The sequence below is a fragment of the Pan paniscus genome, chromosome 1 (genome assembly GCF_029289425.2).
Source record: "Pan paniscus chromosome 1, NHGRI_mPanPan1-v2.0_pri, whole genome shotgun sequence".
Lineage (NCBI taxonomy): Eukaryota > Metazoa > Chordata > Mammalia > Primates > Hominidae > Pan > Pan paniscus.
This window is the reverse complement of record NC_073249.2, coordinates 107,249,521-107,267,389: the sequence shown is the minus strand read 5'-3', so window position 1 is coordinate 107,267,389 and position 17,869 is coordinate 107,249,521. Positions and strand designations below refer to the sequence as shown.

At 39.7% G+C, this 17,869-nt stretch overlaps 1 protein-coding gene across 6 annotated transcripts in view; it reads left to right on the top strand.

Annotated features, from left to right (window-relative positions):
- The window catches only part of DENND2C (DENN domain containing 2C), an 87,555-nt gene that overhangs the window by 65,322 nt on the left and 4,364 nt on the right, over positions 1-17,869 (top strand). For 3 of the 6 annotated variants that reach the window (XM_008973593.5, XM_055114254.2, XM_055114270.3), the window contains exons 9-18: positions 111-220; positions 2,948-3,017; positions 3,557-3,634; positions 4,182-4,322; positions 4,790-4,938; positions 5,691-5,868; positions 9,269-9,310; positions 10,554-10,659; positions 17,160-17,396; positions 17,639-17,725. In XM_008973593.5, coding sequence (XP_008971841.3) covers positions 111-220; positions 2,948-3,017; positions 3,557-3,634; positions 4,182-4,322; positions 4,790-4,938; positions 5,691-5,868; positions 9,269-9,310; positions 10,554-10,659; positions 17,160-17,396; positions 17,639-17,725 — 1,198 coding nt within the window. Of the gene's footprint in view, positions 1-110; positions 221-2,947; positions 3,018-3,556; positions 3,635-4,181; positions 4,323-4,789; positions 4,939-5,690; positions 5,869-9,268; positions 9,311-10,553; positions 10,660-17,156; positions 17,397-17,638; positions 17,726-17,869 lie in introns of all 6 variants that reach the window. The other 3 variants (XM_055114249.2, XM_055114253.2, XM_063606254.1) reach the window with 1 other exon arrangement.

Below are 17,869 nucleotides of genomic sequence, written 5' to 3'. Positions count from 1 at the left end.
CTACTCAGGCTTATCAGAGACCTTTTCTCCTGAGACAAGGCTGAGTTTTTTATTTCTATTCCCCACTTACATAGTATAATTTAAGTCACCTATGGTGTTATCTTTTTCAGGATGATCATGGCTATAAGCAGTCCAAAGACATGGAAGAGAGGCTTAAAGTTATTCCAAAATTTTGTTTTCCTGATTCAAAGGACTGGATGCCAACCTCAGAACTCAAGAGGTAAATGGGCTAATTTATCTGATTTCTATTCATTAGACCTGCAAAAATAAATCAGAGTATTTGAGAAATGGGTACAGCCATTAGTGAAGCTATGTGAATACTGTGGCAAGTCAAGGATGTGGTAGGAGGAAAGGAAGAAGCAGAACTAGAACATTTCCTATGTGGGGCTTAAAAAAATAAAAATGTGGAATAATTTCAGTGTCAAAAGGAAAACAAATCTGAGAGTCTCTTCAGTTTGCCAGTTCTACAAAAAAAAAAAAAGTTCTATTTTACATACAATCAGAAATGCTCCCAAGTGGACAGAAAATGAAAAAAGACTTGGATTTTGAGACTCAACCTAGAAACAGAGATAAAACAGAGCAATGTCTTCATCTTTATCTTCTTTCTTCTTCAAATTAACAGAATAATCCACAGCCCAGCTTTTACGTTCCTCTGTGGAACCTGTACAAAGGGAGGCTCCAGTTTGGGAAGTGTAGTATATTAAGAAAGGAAGTTATTAAAGAATTTCTTCCACGTATCTAGAGGAAATTACTACTTTTAATTAATAAACTATCATAATCTCTGAATTCTGCTTGTAAATATTAATAGATGCCTGCTTTGTTCAAAACTATAATTATTGATGATGCCATTTAGTTTGAAAAGCTTGATTCATTGAACCGTATCACATGGTAATGACCTTCTGGATAATAGCCTCAGCTGTTGCTTAAATATCTCTGCACTTCAACTTCGTGTTGCTTCCAGACTAAGCTACTATCTCTCATAAGCAGTTTAGCCTGATTGACACTCTCATCTCTCAGCCATCACTGTTGATGCTCTTGTGTTGTCAGTTGCACTGCTACCTTTATAAACAGTGCCTTTCATAGTGGCCTGGCTGCTCTGTGGCTGGCTTTTCCCCACAACAAGTTATATATGTTTATTCTAGAGTATTTGGGAAACACAGAAGAGTAAATAAAAAGCAGAAATTACAGATCACTGGCAGTCTGGTTACTCAAAAGTAATCACTGTAAATATTTTGTCATATTCCCTTCCAATCTTTATTTTTAGCCAAATACAGACATGTATATATTGTTCAAGTTTGGATTTAGGCCAGGTGCAGTGGCTCACACCTGTAATCCTAGCACTTTGAGGCTAAGGTGGGAGGATCATTTGAGGCCAGGTTTGAGACCATCCTGGGCAACATAGCAAGTCCCTGTCTCTACAAAAAATACCAAAAGAACTAGCCAGACACGGTGGTGTGCAGTAGCTACTCAGGAGGCTGAGGCAGGAGGATCACTTGAGCCCAGGAGTTCAAGGTTGCAGTGAGCTATGATTGTGCCACAGTACTCCAGCCTGGGCAACAGAGCAAGACCCTGTCCAAAAAAAATAATAATAATAATAAAAGGAAGGAAGGAAGGGAGGGAGGGAGGAAAGAAGGTAGATAATAAATATGTCTTCAGAAAATTAAGTTCTGTTCAGTGAGACCCAGTCTCTTAAAAAAAAAAAAATTGGACTTGGCCAGGTGCTGTGGCTCACGCCTGTAATCCCAGGCCGAGGCGGGTGGATCACCTGAGGTCAGGAGTTCGAGAACAGCCTGGCCAACATAGTTAAACCCCGTCTCTACTAAAAATAAAAAATCAGCTGGGTGTGATGACACATGCCTGTAGTCCCACTACTCGGGAGGCTGAGGCAGGAGCATTGCTTGAACCCAGGAGGCGGAGGTTGCAGTGAGCAGAGATCGCGCCACTGCACTCCAGCCTGGGCGACAGAGTGAGACTCCGTCTCAGAAAAAAAAAAAAAAAAAGGACTTATTTGATTATTGAGTCTGAGTTTCTTTCTTGGGTATATTTAGGTTTTCATTTTGTAAATTATCAACACATATCTTTTGCCCATGTTTCTAATGAGTTGATATTTTTCTTCATAATTTTTACATATTAAGGATATAATCCTTTGCCTATCGCTGCTCTGTACAGCCTCTCAGAACTAAAGAGAAGAATTTGGAACTGAGAAATAACGTATCAAAAGTCTTTGTAGCTTACCTATCTGTTTGACTAAATTGGGCATTCAACAAAAGGAAAATAAGGCCAGGCACAGTGGCTCATGTCTATAATCCCAGCACTTTGGGAGGCTGAGACAGAAGGATTATTTGAACCCAGGTGTTTAAGACCAGGCCTGTCAAGATAGTGAGACCTTATCTCTACACAAAATTAAAAGATTAGTGGGGCATGGTGGCACACATCTGTAGTTCCAGCTACTTGGGAGGCTGAGGTGGGAGGATCACTTGAGCCCCAGGAGGTCAAGGCTGCAGTGAGATCTGTTTGCACCACTGCACTCCAGCCTGGGCAACAGAGTGAGACTGTCTTAAAAAATAAAAATAAAATTTAAATGAAAATAACCCGATTAATACCTAGAGTGGATGAATAAGAAAACAAAAGGAACCAACATCAACAGCTTATCTCATACCTATTCTCTCACTCCAGTACAAGGCAAGATATTCTTAAGGCCTGGGCATTCCTTAGGAGGAGTGTAACTTGCAATGAATGTAATATTATGCCTCCTCTTAGATCACTTGAAAACCTGGACTCTAGTTTTCAATTGTTTTTTCCATGGAGAATGCCGTAAGTGGTTGTTTGGATCCTAACTAGATCACAAAATGACTACTGTTGGACTCTAGTTTTCAATTGTTTGTTCCATGGAGAATGCCATAAATAATTGTTTGGATCCTAAACTAACTATTGGCTCTTTTTTCAGTGAAACATTCTCCTTTGTCTTGACTGGTGAAGATGGAAGCCGGTGGTTTGGTTACTGTAAGAAGCTCTTGGTAAGTATCAGATTTGTGTTACAGACAGGGTTGGTCAAGGAACAATTGAGTCAGAGTAGGAACTTCAGAAACACTATCTCTAGATGAGTTTGAGGGATGCACAATGATCTGTGTATTAAGGAAGCTGTATTAGCTTTAAACAGCAAGAGGAAGGTGGGGGTTAACCATGGAGTGTTCTAGAAGAGAAGGGGTATGGATTTATTTTATTTGTTTATAATAGAGGAAGTAACTGATGACATAGTGGCTGAATCTCAGTCTGGATATATTTGAAATAGAGTACAATGAGCTACTCGAAGGAGCTCTGAGTTACTCACCAACCATATTAGGGCTTTTTTCTTGCTTGGGTGGCTTCACTAAACCTAGAATAAAACATGCTATCATTTTTAGCACTTTTCACATCTTTCAGTGTTCACTGAAGATGAGAGCCTTGGTTACTGCTCCGTACTAAAGAGTAGTAAAAGATAATTAATAGTCCAAATTAGTATTAATAAAAACGTATGCGGCTTGATTTTGTTGTTGTTGTTGTTTTTATCTTTTAGCCAGTAGGCAAAGGAAAGCGACTCCCTGAAGTATACTGCATGGTTAGTCACCTAGGCTGCTTCAATCTTTTTTCAAAGGTGAGTGGAGAATGAGCTGTATGAAAAATGGTGTCCTTTTTGAGCTCTTAATATTAAGTGGCATAGAGTTTAACATGTTACTTCAGAAAGGTTCCCTATTAGTAAACTAGGAACCACGTGCCTGAAGGCTTAAACTTACATCTCTAATCCATTTGCTGTTGCTATATCATCTTCATTTTGGTTTGCTAGAACTTTCAGCTTAAGGGAGAACATAGTCCGAAGCTTATCTTGTCTCGTGTCTTTCTTAGACCAAATTGCAGGATATCATTGTCACTGTCACCTTCTTTGCCCCTCCCTTAGTAAGATGAAAAGGGGCTTCTCCTTCAAAAATAAGTTGATTTATGTTAGTAACTTTTCTTCAGGGTATAATGATACCTCCCAAGAGATATGATGCTTATTTAACTTTTATTGATTGCAGAAGCTTATCTGTCTTAAATTTTATTTGGGTTATTTTAAAGTTTGTACACCAGGTTTGGCAGTTCCTGTAATGGCATTCTTTTATATTTTTTAACTTAGTCCATAATAAAATAACACTTTGCGTATATAGATTCTGGATGAAGTAGAGAAGAGAAGAGAAATGTCTCCAGCCCTTGTTTACCCATTCATGCGAAGTGTCATGGAAGCTCCTTTCCCAGCTCCTGGACGCACCATCACAGTTAAGAGTTACCTCCCTGGGGCTGGAGACGAGGTAAGTTAGCTCATTTTGAAAAGATTTGATAGCACTAAAAAGCAGGACTTACACTAGTAGGCAGTTTCCAGAGCCCAAGGGGATAGATTTCCCTTTTCCATAAACTGTAAAGAATATGTTTTATTTCCATAAAGCACTGGAGAAATATCCAGTTGATCTGTGACGTAGTTCTTCCTAGACCCAGGACCCAGAGATTTTCTACCATACATAGACTGAGTCCCTTTGTAATGACAATTTCATGTGATAAATGAAGACTGTATATACTATTGTCAGAAGGAATACAGGATCTTGATTTAACCCACAAAAATAAGCTGTTGGGTCCTGGCATTAGTATAGGAAGCTTCACAGACCCCGTGTAGCAGACCTTTCTTGAATTTAACTTATATAAGAATAACAGGATCCATAGCGTTGGCACTAGGGATTGTTTTCCAACATTAGCTCACCTGATTCAACTTCTTGCATTTCAGTCCATTGAACTCTGCCGACCACTAGATTCCCGATTGGAACATGTTGATTTTAAATGTCTCTTTAAGTGCCTGAGTGTGTGTCATCTCATCCGGGTCTGTGCCTCTCTCCTTTTGGAGCGTAGGGTAATCTTTGTTGCCAACAGCCTAAGGTAAGAAATAAGTGAAATATGTTACTTCACACTGGTGTTTTATTTGTTCCAAATTTTAAAATTGGGGCATTTTTTTTTATTTTACCATTATACTTTAAGTTCTAGGATACATGTGCACAACGTGCAGGTTCATTACATATGTATACATGTGCCATGTTGGTGTGCTGCACCCATTAACTCATCATTTACATTAGGTATTTCTCCTAATGCTAGCCCTCCCCCTATCCCCCCACCCCATGACAGGCCCCGGTGTGTGATGTTCCCTACCCTGTGTCCAAGTGTTCTCATTGTTCAATTCCCACCTATGAGTGAGAACAAAAATTTGGGCATATTTTTGAAATGTAGGATCAGTCTCTCAGTTATCTAGTGGTATATAGTGGCATGGATGATTTCAAATGGTAAATCATCAAAAAGCCACTTGCGTTAGGCTATACCGATGACTTTTTTGGGTTGTAATAAATTTCCCTTTTAAATGCATTTTGCTTACCCTATTGTCAAAAGTTGGTAATACTTTTCTAAGTACACTAATTTTTCGCATGAGAAATTGTGGAAATGAGCTGGATTAAGATCGAACATTTTCAGTAAAGTAAGTTTAAATTTTAAGTAAAATGTTAAAAAATTAATGACTGTTTGCATAGTTTTTAATCTGTGATCACTAACCAGCATCAATTTTTAATTCTTTAACATAATAACTGAAATGTCCTCCTTATGTTACTCTATATATGACACCATTTGTTTTCTCCTCTGGCTAGCACCCTGTCAAAATGTGGCCATGCTGTGGTAGCTACACTGTATCCGTTCACCTGGCAGCATACCTATATCCCAGTCCTGCCAGCATCTATGATTGACATCGTGTGCTCACCTACACCATTCCTTATTGGAATCCTGTCTTGCTCCTTACCACAGCTCCAGGACCTACCCATTGAAGAGGTGAGATAGAAGAATGGAACCTAATATTGGAGCATTGAGAAGTAAAAATAAGTGATCTTAAGAGTGGTGGAATTGTTATTAATTTAGTTATTACTATTTTATGCTATTTATAATATTTCTATTAAATTATTATAATATTGCTGTTTATAATACTTCTAGTATTAAGATGGGAAAATTCGATAGTACACATAAATCCAAAGCTGTATCTTATTTACAGTAGTAACCTTGGGCTCATTCTTGTGTTATTCTGAAGGGTACACTACTCTGGATTAACTTTAAAAATTATTTCAAGGCCGGGCATGGTGGCTTATGCCTGTAATCCCAGCACTTTGGGAGGCTGAGGCAGGTGGATCACTTGAAGTCAAGGAGTTTGAAACCAGCCTGGCCAACATGGTAAAACCCCATCTCTACTGAAAAGACAAAAATTAGCGAGGCGTGGTGGTACATGCCTGTAATCCCAGCTACTTGGGAGGCTGAGGCAGGAGAATTGCTTGAATCTGGGAGGTGGAGGTTGCAGTGAGCCGAGATCATGCCACTGCACTCCAACCTGGGCGACAGAGGGAGACGCTGTCTCAAAACAAAAACCCAAAAAACCTTATTTCAAATATAACACACATATAGATAAGTGGTTAAAGCAAAATGTACAGATACATAACGAGCATTAGAATGGAATGGAAATATTACCACAATGGAATCAGTGCCAGCGCCCTAGAAGTCCCCATCATGCCTCTTTCTGTTTCCATCCCCATCCCCCACCAAAGGTACTCATTATCTTGACTTTTATGGTATTCATTTACTTGTTTTTGCTTTATAGTTTTACCCCTCGGCATTCCTCCCTAAGCAATGTAATTCAGCTTTGTCTGGTTTTAAGCTTGATATAAATAGATTCATATGGTATATATATTTTTGCCTGGCTTCCTTTTCTCAACATTATATCTGTAAGATTCATCTATGTTGATGAGGTCAACAATAGTCTGATCATTCTAATCGTATATAGGATTCCATTGTGTGAATGTACCACAATTTTCTTATCCATTCTACAGTTGAACATTTGAGTTGTTTCCAGTTTGAGGTTGTTATGAATAATGTTGCTATAAATATACATGACCCTCAGTGCATACACACATGCAGTTCAATGGGTATATACTTGGAAATTGAATTGCTGAGTCATAGGGTAAACATATCTCCAACTTTAATAAATAAAGTTAAATTGTTTTCCAAAGTAGTTGTGCCAATTTAAATTCCCTTCAACAGTGTATGAGAGTTCCTGTTGCTCCACGTCTTCACCATCACTTTTTATCATCAGTTGTATAATTTAGCCTATCTGGTGGGTGCGTAGTGTTATTCATATTGTGGTTTAATTTGCATTCCTTGATTCCTGTTGAGGTTGAGCATCCTTCTATTTATTGGTCTCTTGAATATCATCTTTTATAAAAATCTTTGTCTCTTTCCACTACATTGTTTACTCTCTTACTGTTTTGTTTTGTTTTTGAGATGGAGTCTCAATCTGTTGCCCAGGCTGGAGTGCAGTGGCGTGATCTCAGCTCATTGCAACTTCTGCCTCCCAGGTTCAAGCAATTATCGTGCCTCAGCCTCCCAAGTAGCTGGGACTACAGGTGCACACCACCATGCCCAGCTAATTTTTTGTATTTTTAGTAGAGACGGGGTTTCACGATGTTGGCCAGGCTGGTGTCAAACTACTGACCTCAAGTGATCTGCCTTCTTCGGCCTCCCAAAGTGCTGGGATTACAGGTGTGAGCCACTGCACCCAGCCCCTACTCTCTTATTGTTCAAGATGCCTTTTTTTCCTTTTCTTTTCTTTTCTTTTTGAGATGAAGTCTCACTCTTGTCCCCCAGGCTGGAGTGCAGTGGTGTGATCTCGGCTCACTGCAACCTCCGCCTCCTGGATTCAAGCGATTCTCCTGTCTCAGCCTCCCAGGTAGCTGGGATTACAGGTGCCTGCTACCACGCCCGGCTAATTTTTGTATTTTTAGTAGAGACGGGGTTTCACCATGTTGGCCAGGCTGGTCTTGAACTCCTGATCCCAGGTGATCCGCCCGCCTCAGCCTCCCAAAGTGCTGGGATTACTGGAGTGAGCCACTGCGCCTGGCGTTAAGATGTCTTTTTATATTCTGGGTACTGGCCCCTTTGTCTGTGGCTTGCCTTTTCATTTTCAAAAATGATGTTTTTTAATGCACAGAAATTCTTAATTTTAATGTGGTTAAAATTATCAATCTTTTTCGTTATAGATGGTGTTTTTAGTGAGCTGCTTAAGTTACTTTATATTAACTTCATGAAAATATCCTCCTATATCATCTCTTGGGCCTTTCATTATTTTGCCTTTAACTTTTGATTACGAATCCTCCTGGAACTTGATTTTTGTGTGTATAATGTGAAGTAGGGGTTGCTTCATTTGTTTTTATATGGATAACCATCTGTGTCGATACCACTTACTGAAAAGACTGTTCCCCATTACTCTGCTGCCTTGTCCTTCTTTTAAAAAATAAAAAAATTTTTTTAAAACTTTTTATTTTGGAAACTTTAAACATATGTAAAAGTAAACAGAAGAGTGAAATGAATCCTCGTATACCAGTCACCCCACTTCAGTACTTACCAAGTCATGGCCTGTCTTTACCCTTACCCATTCCTCTTTCCCATAATATTTTGAAGGATATCCTGACACAATTTCATCTCTAAATATTACAATGTGAATCTCTATAACATAAGGGCATATTTAAACATAAACTCAATACCATTATCACACCTAAAATATCCAACAATTCCTTGATATCAGCAAAATCCAGTGTTTAAATCTCTAGTTGTCTCATAAACTTTTAATAATTTGTTTAAATCAGGTTCCAAACAGAGTCCACACATTGTACTTATTTATTTATTCATTTATTTGTTTATTTAGAGACAGGGTCTCACTCTGTCACCCAGGCTGGAGTGCATTGGCGCAATCACAGTCACTGCAGCCTTGACCTCCCAGACTCAAATGATCCTCTCAGATCAGCCTCCCGAGTAGCTGGGACTACAGGTGTGTACTACACGCCCAGCTAAATGTGTAGAGACAGGGTCTCACTGTGTTGCCAGGGCTGGTCTCCAACTCCTGGGCTGAAGAGATCCTCCTGCCTCGGCTTTCCAAAGTGCTGGGATTACAGGTGTGAGCCACCGTGCCTGGCCCCACACACTGTATTTAGTTGACGTATTTTTAGTCTCTTTTAATCTATAGGTGTGCATGTCATCATTCTTTTACTTGCAATTTATTTTTTGTTGTGTTGATTGGCTAACTTTTAAATGGGCTGAAACTTTGGGTAAATTTTGTTTAAAACTATTCTCATTGCCTGTATTTGTCTGTGAATGTCTCTGGTTGAACTTGCCTGGCTCCTTTATTTCATAGGTGCTGATAGTTGATCTCTGTGCAGACAAGTTCTTACAGGAGGTGAGTGCCAAAGGAGGTAATTACTTATGTTTTAGGATAAATGTCTACTGTAGATAATTGGACAGACAATATGTGAAAGTACTTAGAGAATATGACTCAGGCAAAACTTTTAGTTCCTACACATACTTGAATTGACACCATGGCCAATCATGCAAGATTGACCTGAAAAATTTGGCTTCAGTTTATAGCTGCCTATCCCAAAGGAGGAAGGAGGAAACATAAATGTCTCATTCTCAAAAGAGGTAAAACCACCCTTCAACTCCAGGTGGGTCGACACATAAGCCTCTAATTTAATTACATTTTAAAAGCATTTATTAAGCACTGATTATTTCTTTTTTTTTTTTTTTTTTTTGAGATGGAGTCTTGCTCTGTCGCCCAGGCTGGAGTGCAGTGGCGCAATCTCGGCTCACTGCAAGCTCCGCCGCCTCCTGGGTTCATGCCATTCTCCTGCCTCAGCCTCCCGAGTAGCTGGGACTACCACACCCGGCTAATTTTTTGTATTTTTAGTAGAGACAGGGTTTCACCGTGTTAGCCAGGATGGTCTCGATCTCCTGACCTCGTGATCCGCCCGCCTCTGCCTCCCAAAGTGCTGGGATTACAGGCGTGAGCCACCACACCCGGCCAAGCACTGATTATTTCTAGATATTCTGTTAGAATGTAAAAATGAGTAAGACACAGTTTGAACCCTCAGGTCTTACAGTCTAATGGGGAGAAACAGACATACATAAAGTTTTAGAAATTGTATAATAGAAATTTGTACAAGGTACAGTAGGAGCAAAAATGAAGTGACCATTTATTCTGAATATTTAAGTGGAAAGGAAGAGTTCATAAAGCCTCCTCAGAGCAGCCCTCCGGATATAACCTGTATGTAGGAGTGTGAGCTCTGGAACACAGGATGAAAAGAAGAGTGTTTCCCAGGACATTTTCAGAATCAATTAGCTCATCATGTTTGAAACACTATTTGTGGATGATCTTCATAATATAACAGAAGACTTGTAGATGAGAGAGATCTGGTGGAAAAGTGCCAGAAAATTTTACAAAGTATATATTTTTTTAATATAGTTAAAATATACACCATAAAGATGAAAGATTCTTCATGTAGGGAAGGAGACTTCAGACTGACTCTTTAGCCAAAATATATACAGTCACTTGTGGAATTTTGGAGAAATAACTAGGGCATATTTGAGACTTAATCCCTCAAATCTCAAACAAAGAAAAATCTCCATTTTTTTTTCTTCTTAAGGTATCTGATGAGGATGAAATTCTACCACCAAAACTTCAAGCTGCCCTGATGCAGATTTTGGAAGAACGAAATGAAATCTTGACTCAGGAGCAGAATTTTTCACAAGGTATGAGACAAGTGAGCCAAGGACTTAAGGTTAAGGTAGTAAATATTTACTGAATGCCCAGCACTATGTTAAAGGATATACCAAAGTAGCATTAGATTGCCTGTGCGTTGAAAATCCTATAATCAGCTTCCTTGCTTATCCTCAGTATGCCAGGTCCTCTTCTATTTCAGGACCTTTGCACTTGCTCAGTTACATTTATAGAATGCTATTCCCGCAGATATCCACATGACTCCTGCCCTTTCTTCCTGTAGGTCCATGCTCACATCATCTTCTCACTGAGGCCCTTCCTGACTGTCCTATATTAAATTGTACCCATTCCCCTAGTGCTCCTTATCCTCTTCCCTTTGCTTTAATTTTATTCAAGGCTCTTAGCACTATCTCATATTCTACAGCATAAGTTCCGTGAGAATAGTGGCTTTATTTTGTTCTCTATCTCCAGTACTTTAAACAGTATTTGGTAAATAGGTACTCAATAAATACTTGTTAAATAAATGGGCAAATAATATTTATTGGGTGTTTATACTGTATCAGGCATATGCTAAGCACTTGACATACATTTTGTTTTATCTTTATGAAGCAGGTATCATTATTTAATCCTCATTTTACAGATGAGAAAAGGCTATGTACTGACAGGGAACATTAGGGAAGGAGCAGCGTTTTTTGTTTGTTTGTTTTGGGTTTTTTCTTTTTCTGTTTTTTGTTTCTTGCTCTGTCACCCAGGCTGGAGTGCAATGATGCAATTATAGCTCACTGCAGCCTCAACCTCCTGGGCTCAAGCAATCCTCCTGCCTCAACTGGGACTACAGGCATGCACCACCACACCTAGCTAATCTTTTTATTTTTTGTAGAGACAGGGTCTCACCACGTTGCCTAGGTTGATTTCAAACTCCTGGTCTCAAGCAATCCTTCCACCTTAGCCTCACAAAGCACTGGAATTACAGTTGTGAGCCACCACACCTGGCCTAGAAGGAGCAGATTTAGAGGAGTAATAAAAAGTTTAGTTTTGGATGTTACAGTTTGAGATACCTATTAGAAGTTTAATACTTAAGCAGACATCCAACTGGAAATGTTTTAGAAGAAAGATTTGGGCTAAAAGCAAACATTTAGAAATTGCTGTTTTAAAGCTGTGGGACCAGATGAGATGATCGTATAGAGTGAGTATTGTTAGAAAATAACAAAGGTTTAAGGATTGAGCCCTGTGTTGGTTGTAAATGGCGTGGTTAGATTTCCAACACTTGGAGGTTGGAAGGAGGAGAACTATCCAGCAACAGAGGAGCAGCCAGTAAAGAAGGAGAAAAACCAGGAAAGTATGTGTGTAAACTGCCAGGAGTGTGGGCAGGTACAGTGGCTCACACCTGTAATCCCAGCACTTTGGGAGGCCAAGGCAGGAGGATTGCTTGAACCTAGGAATTCCAAACTAGCTTGGGCAACATAATGAGACCTCATCTCTACAAAAAGTGAAAAGAAAAATAAAAAACAAACAGGAGTGTGACATTGCAAAAGTTGAGCAAAGAGAATACTTCATGAAAAGAAGAGTAATCAATTATGCCTACAGCTGCAAAGAGACCAAGTATGGCGACGATTAAGATTTGACCAGTGGATTTGACAATATGAAGACCTTGATAACAGCAGATTCAGTGGAATGAGGGGAAGAAAGTGAGATGGGAGAGGATTCAAGACAGAATTAGAATTCCATTCAGCCAATTGATTGTAAAATTTATTATTTATTATTTTTATTTTTATTTTTGAGACAGGGTCTCGCTTTGTCACCCAGGTTGGAGTGCAGTGGTGCGATCATAGCTCACTGCAGCTTTGACCTCCTGAGCACAAGCAATCCTCCCACCTCAGCCAGCCATGTAGCTGGGCCTACAGGCGTGCACCCTCACACCTGGCTGGTTTTTTTGTATTTTTTGTAGAGACGGGCTTTCACGATGGTGCCCAGGCTGATCATGAACTCCTGGGCTCAAGCAATTCACCCACCTCAGCCTCTCAAAGCCGTGGGATTACATGGGTGAGCCATTGCACCCAACCATAAAATTTAATTGTATGTACAAAGGGCCAAGAATAGCCAAGGCACTCAAAAAAGAACAAGACTGGAAGGCTTGCACTACTAGACATCAAAAATTATTATAAAGATAGTAATTAAGATAGTTTGGTTTTGGTGCAGAAATAGAGCAATAGAAAGAATACAGAGTGCATATACATAAGGAAACTTAATTTGTGTCAGTGCCAGCGTTGTGTATCAGTGGAAAAAGGATGGACCATTTAATAAATGATACTAGGGCCGGGCACGGTGGCTCACATCTATAATCCCAGCACTTTGGGAGGCGGAGGTGGGCAGATCACTTGAGGTCAGCAGTTTGAGACCAGCCTGGCCAACATGGTGAAACCCCATCTCTACTAAAAATACAAAAATTAGCTGGGTGTGGTGGTATGCGCCTGTAATTCCAGCTACTCAGTATGCTGAGGCAGGAGAATCACTTGAACCCGGGAGGTGGAGGTTGCAGTGAGCCAAGATTGTGCCACTGCACTCCTGCCTGGGTGAGAGAGTAAGACCCTGTCTAAAATAATAATAATAATAAAACTAATAATAATAATAAATGATACTAGGACAATTGGTCTCTATATGAAAAAAATGAATATGGATCTACACCTCACACTATACAGAAAATTAATTCCAGTGAATTTAAAGACTTAAATGTTAAAAGCAAAGCTTTTGAAAATATTTTTAAAAGAATAGAAGAAAATATTTTATGTCAATAAAACAGTGGTGGGGTTCTTAAAAATACGGCACAAAGAGCAGAGACCATAAAGGAAAAGACAGGTTAATTTGACTGTGTTAAATCTTTACATTTTCTTTTAGTCAAGGGACACCATGGAAAAGAGATTTTAAAAACTAGTTACAGACTAGGTGAAGATATCTTGAATATATATAACTATCAAATGAATAGTGTCTAGAATTTATTTTTTTAAAAAACACCTGCAAATCAGTAAGAAAAAGATAAACAATCCAATAGAAAAATGAGGAAAAGATAGGAACAAACATTCAAAGAAGAAGAAACATGATAAGCCCATAAATAATTGAAGAGACGTGCAACCTCACTACATCATTTACATTCAGGGAAGTGTAAATGTAAGCCACAATGCAATACCATTTTTTATACCCACCATATTCACAAAAACTAAAAAATCTGTCCAGGCACTGTGGTTCATACCTGTAATCCTAGCACTTCGGGAGGTCAAGGTGGGAGAATCACTTGAGCCCAGGAGTTCAAGACGAGCCTGTGTAACACAGCAAGACCCAGTTTCTACAAACAAAATTAAAACATTAGCCAGGAGTGTTGATGTGTGCCTGTAGTCTCGCTACTCAGGAGGCTTGGGTGGAAGGATCACTTGCGCCCAGGAATTTGAGGCTGCAGTGAGCTGTGATGGTGCCACTGCACTCTAGCCTGGGCAATAGAGCAAGACCCTGTCTCAAAAAAAAAAATTAAGTCTGACAATATCAAGTGTTGGTAAGAATGTGTCAAGTACTTCAACCACTTTGAAGTTGGCATTATCTAGTAAAATTAAAGGTGTACATATCCTACAACCCAACAGTGTAGTTTGTAAATACATACCCTAGTGAATCTCTTGCACATGATCACTAGGAAACAAGTTCAATAATTTTTTTTTTTGAGACGGAGTCTCGCTCTGTCGCCCAGGCTGGAGTGCAGTGGCGCAATCTTGGCTCACTGCAGGCTCCACCCCCCGGGGTTCACACCATTCTCCTGCCTCAGCCTTCCGCATAGCTGGGATTACAGGCGCCTGCCACCTCGCCCGGCTAATTTTTTGTATTTTTAGTAGAGATGGGGTTTCACCATGTTAGCCAGGATGGTCTCGATCTCCTGACCTCGTGATCCGCCCGCCTCAGCCTCCCAAAGTGCTGGGATTACAGGCGTGAGCCACCGCGCCAGGCCAAGTTCAATAATTTTTATAGTGCCATTATATGTGATAGCAAAAACTAAAAGCAGGGTGAATATCCATTTTCAGGAGAATAAAGCCTTAAGAATGAATTTTTTTTTTTGAGATAAGGTTTCATTCTGTCAACCAGGCTGGAGTGCAAGTGGTGTGATCATGGCCCACTGCAGCCTTTATCCCCTATGCTCAAGCAATCCTCCTTCCTCAGCCTCTTGAGTAGCTGGGACCACACTTCTGTGCCACCACGCTCAGCTAATTCTTTAATTTTTTGTAGAGATGGAGTCTATGTTGCCCAGCCTTGTCCTAAGCTCTTGGGCTCAGGTGAGCTGCCTGCTTCAGTCTCCTGAAGTGTTGGGATTACAGGCATGAGCCATTTTAGCTGCACCCAGCTAAAAATGAATCTTAAAAACATATATTGAATAAAACAGTAAGTTGCAGAAGAATACAATATTTTGTATACCGTTCAAAGACATACAAAAACCTACTAATATGCTGTTGGGGTTTTATATGTGTATAGTGAAACTATAATGCAGGGCAAGGGAATAACAAATACAAAATTCCATGGTCACTCTGTTGGAAAGTAGAAGAAGAATGCCATTGGAGTCGCACAGGAAACTTCAAAGACATTAGTAATGTTCTGTTTCTAAGCTTTGTTTGTGGTAGAGAATTTATTCATTTCACTTGTGATGTTATAAAATATTCATACATATCAAAGAATATGTAAAGTATATACATTAAAAAGGAAAGAATAAAGAAATTATAGAAAAACATAATTTTTAAAAGAAAGAAATTAAGATGTAGCAGTGAGGCAAAAGTGTTGAAGATAAATGCAGTGTTGGGGCTGGGTGTGGTGGCTCATACCTATGATCTCAAGCACTTTGGGAGGTCAAGGCAGGATAAGTTCAATACCAGCCTGAGCAACATAGCAAGACCCCATCTCTACAAAAAAAAATTAATTAAAAAAAAGAAAAAAGATAAATGCAGTGATGAACATGGATTCTCAGCTGCAGAAGGAAAGAGATGAGAAGGAAGGGTGTTGGACAAAATATAACAGAAACCTAGATTACAGTCAAAATGTAATTCAGAAAGAGACCTTGGAAATCACCTGGTCAGCCCTGCTAGCTGCATAGATATGGACAGGCCAACTGAGAAAAGTGAGCCACCCACTATTATGCAACTGCTTTATGGTAGAACTCTGACTAAATTTAGGTTCCTGATTCCCATCCCGGGTGGATCCCTGGGAAAAGAGCAAGAGACAGTGTGAAGAGTGGGATGGGAAAGACGATTTGGATATGGAAGAAAAAGAGGGAGTGTAAGTCGAATCTGAAGTTTGAGCCTGGGACCTGGAAGGCAATATAATGTAGTATATTATAGGGATTAAAAATCACCTGACTTGTGAGTCCAGCATCTTCACTTACTAGGTGGGATGACCCTGGAGAATTTATTTAATCATTTGGCATCTCAGTTTCCTCTGTAAAAGAAAAATAAAAATAATAGATTATTATGTTTGTAGAAGCACTTAATACAGTACAACATACCTTTAGCACTCAAATCACTATTTTTATGGAATAATTATAGTGCAGTATGAAATGGCAATGTCAGCCAGGCATGGTGGCTCACATCTGTAATGCCAGCACTTTGGAATGCTGAGGTGGGAGAATTGCTTGAGCCCAGGAGTTTGAGACAAGCGCCTGGGCAACATAGCAAGACCTTGTCTGTATTTTGGGGAAAAAAAAATCTTTATTTAAAAAAATGGGAATATTGAGAGGGAAACTTATTTGGTGGGGAAATATAATGGGTTTAGCTTTAGATATGTATTGTTTGTTTAATTGATTCATAGTCCAAGTTCCAAAAAGAACCTGATATAGTGACCTTTAGACAGATGGAACTTATGTGCTAATGGGACAGCCAAATAATAACCACCCGTAGGTAGCCTGAAAATGTAGAAGATGAGATAACAGGGCTGGAAAACTAAGGTTTGGAATTACAGTATTATCATAGCCAGCTCTATCTCTGTGCCAGTTAGCCCTTTACGGAAGGGAATGTTGAAGAGGAGTGTCTGAGCACCATGCTCAGGAAGAGAAAGAAAGGACAAGAGAAAAATAACTGCTTTGTCATCAAGTCAGGAAAGGAATCAGGAAATCAGAAGAGCATAGAGTTGTGGGGGACAAGAGAAATGAGGAGGTAGTTAGCACAAATGCAGCATGGAGCTTAAAGGAGATAAAAATAGAAGAGCAGATTAAATTTGGCTGGCTCTCACCAGTGGCCTTTGAAAGAGCAGTTAAAATGAAATCAACAGATGTGCAAGCCAGGTTGCAAGATGTAGAAGGAGTATGTATGGGAAGAAAATGAAGGGAAGGGTAGAAGCAATTAGCCTTTTCTAGGTCGTGCAGAAAGAAAGTGAAGAATGAACACTCCTAGATTTATTCTCAGTCCTTTAATCTATAACTTCTTAGGCACGACTTCCATAACCAGAGCCAGTGTTTCCAGATACAGATAACTGAGGAGATTTTTTTCTTTTTTTCTTTTTCATGTTGCAGCAGATGTGACACTCAACTCTCTGGTGTCCGAAGCATTTGTCAGGTTTTTTGTGGAGTTGGTAGGACATTATTCTTTGAACATGACTGTCACTGAGCGTGGGGAGCGTGTTTTCCAAAGGGAACCATTCCGTAAGTCCCACACCTCCCGAAGTGTACGCCACTTCCTGGATCTCTTCATGGAGACTCAGATGTTTGCAGGATTCATCCAGGACCGAGAGCTTCGGAAAAGTGGAGTTAAAGGTTGGTTTCATTATAAAGTTCTCCCTCTCTATTTAGTGAATACCTTGAAAGATTTTACTATATCATGAATAAAAAGTATTGTAAAGCGACAAGGGCTTAAAATCTGAGTTGTTTATTATGAGAATTATTTTGTAACATTGTTTTAGCCCTGGAAATAATACACTGGTTATAAGCACAGAATTTTATGTAATTCCCAGTCTGGAGTGTTACACAGTTTCACCAACATGAGTTTTTCCTTGTAGGTTTGTTTGAGGTCCGGGCCATCCAGTATTTGGAAACAATTCCTGAGTCGGAGCCCAGTGGGATGAATAGAATTTTGCGGAGTCTTGGTTAGTTGCTGTGTTTTCCTGTTAGATAAATGTGGCTGAAGACCAGGCGCGGTGGCTCATGCCTGTAATTCCAGCACTTTGCGAGGTCAAGTAAGGAGGTTTGCTTGAGGCCAGGAGTTTGAGACCAGCGTGGGCAACATAGTG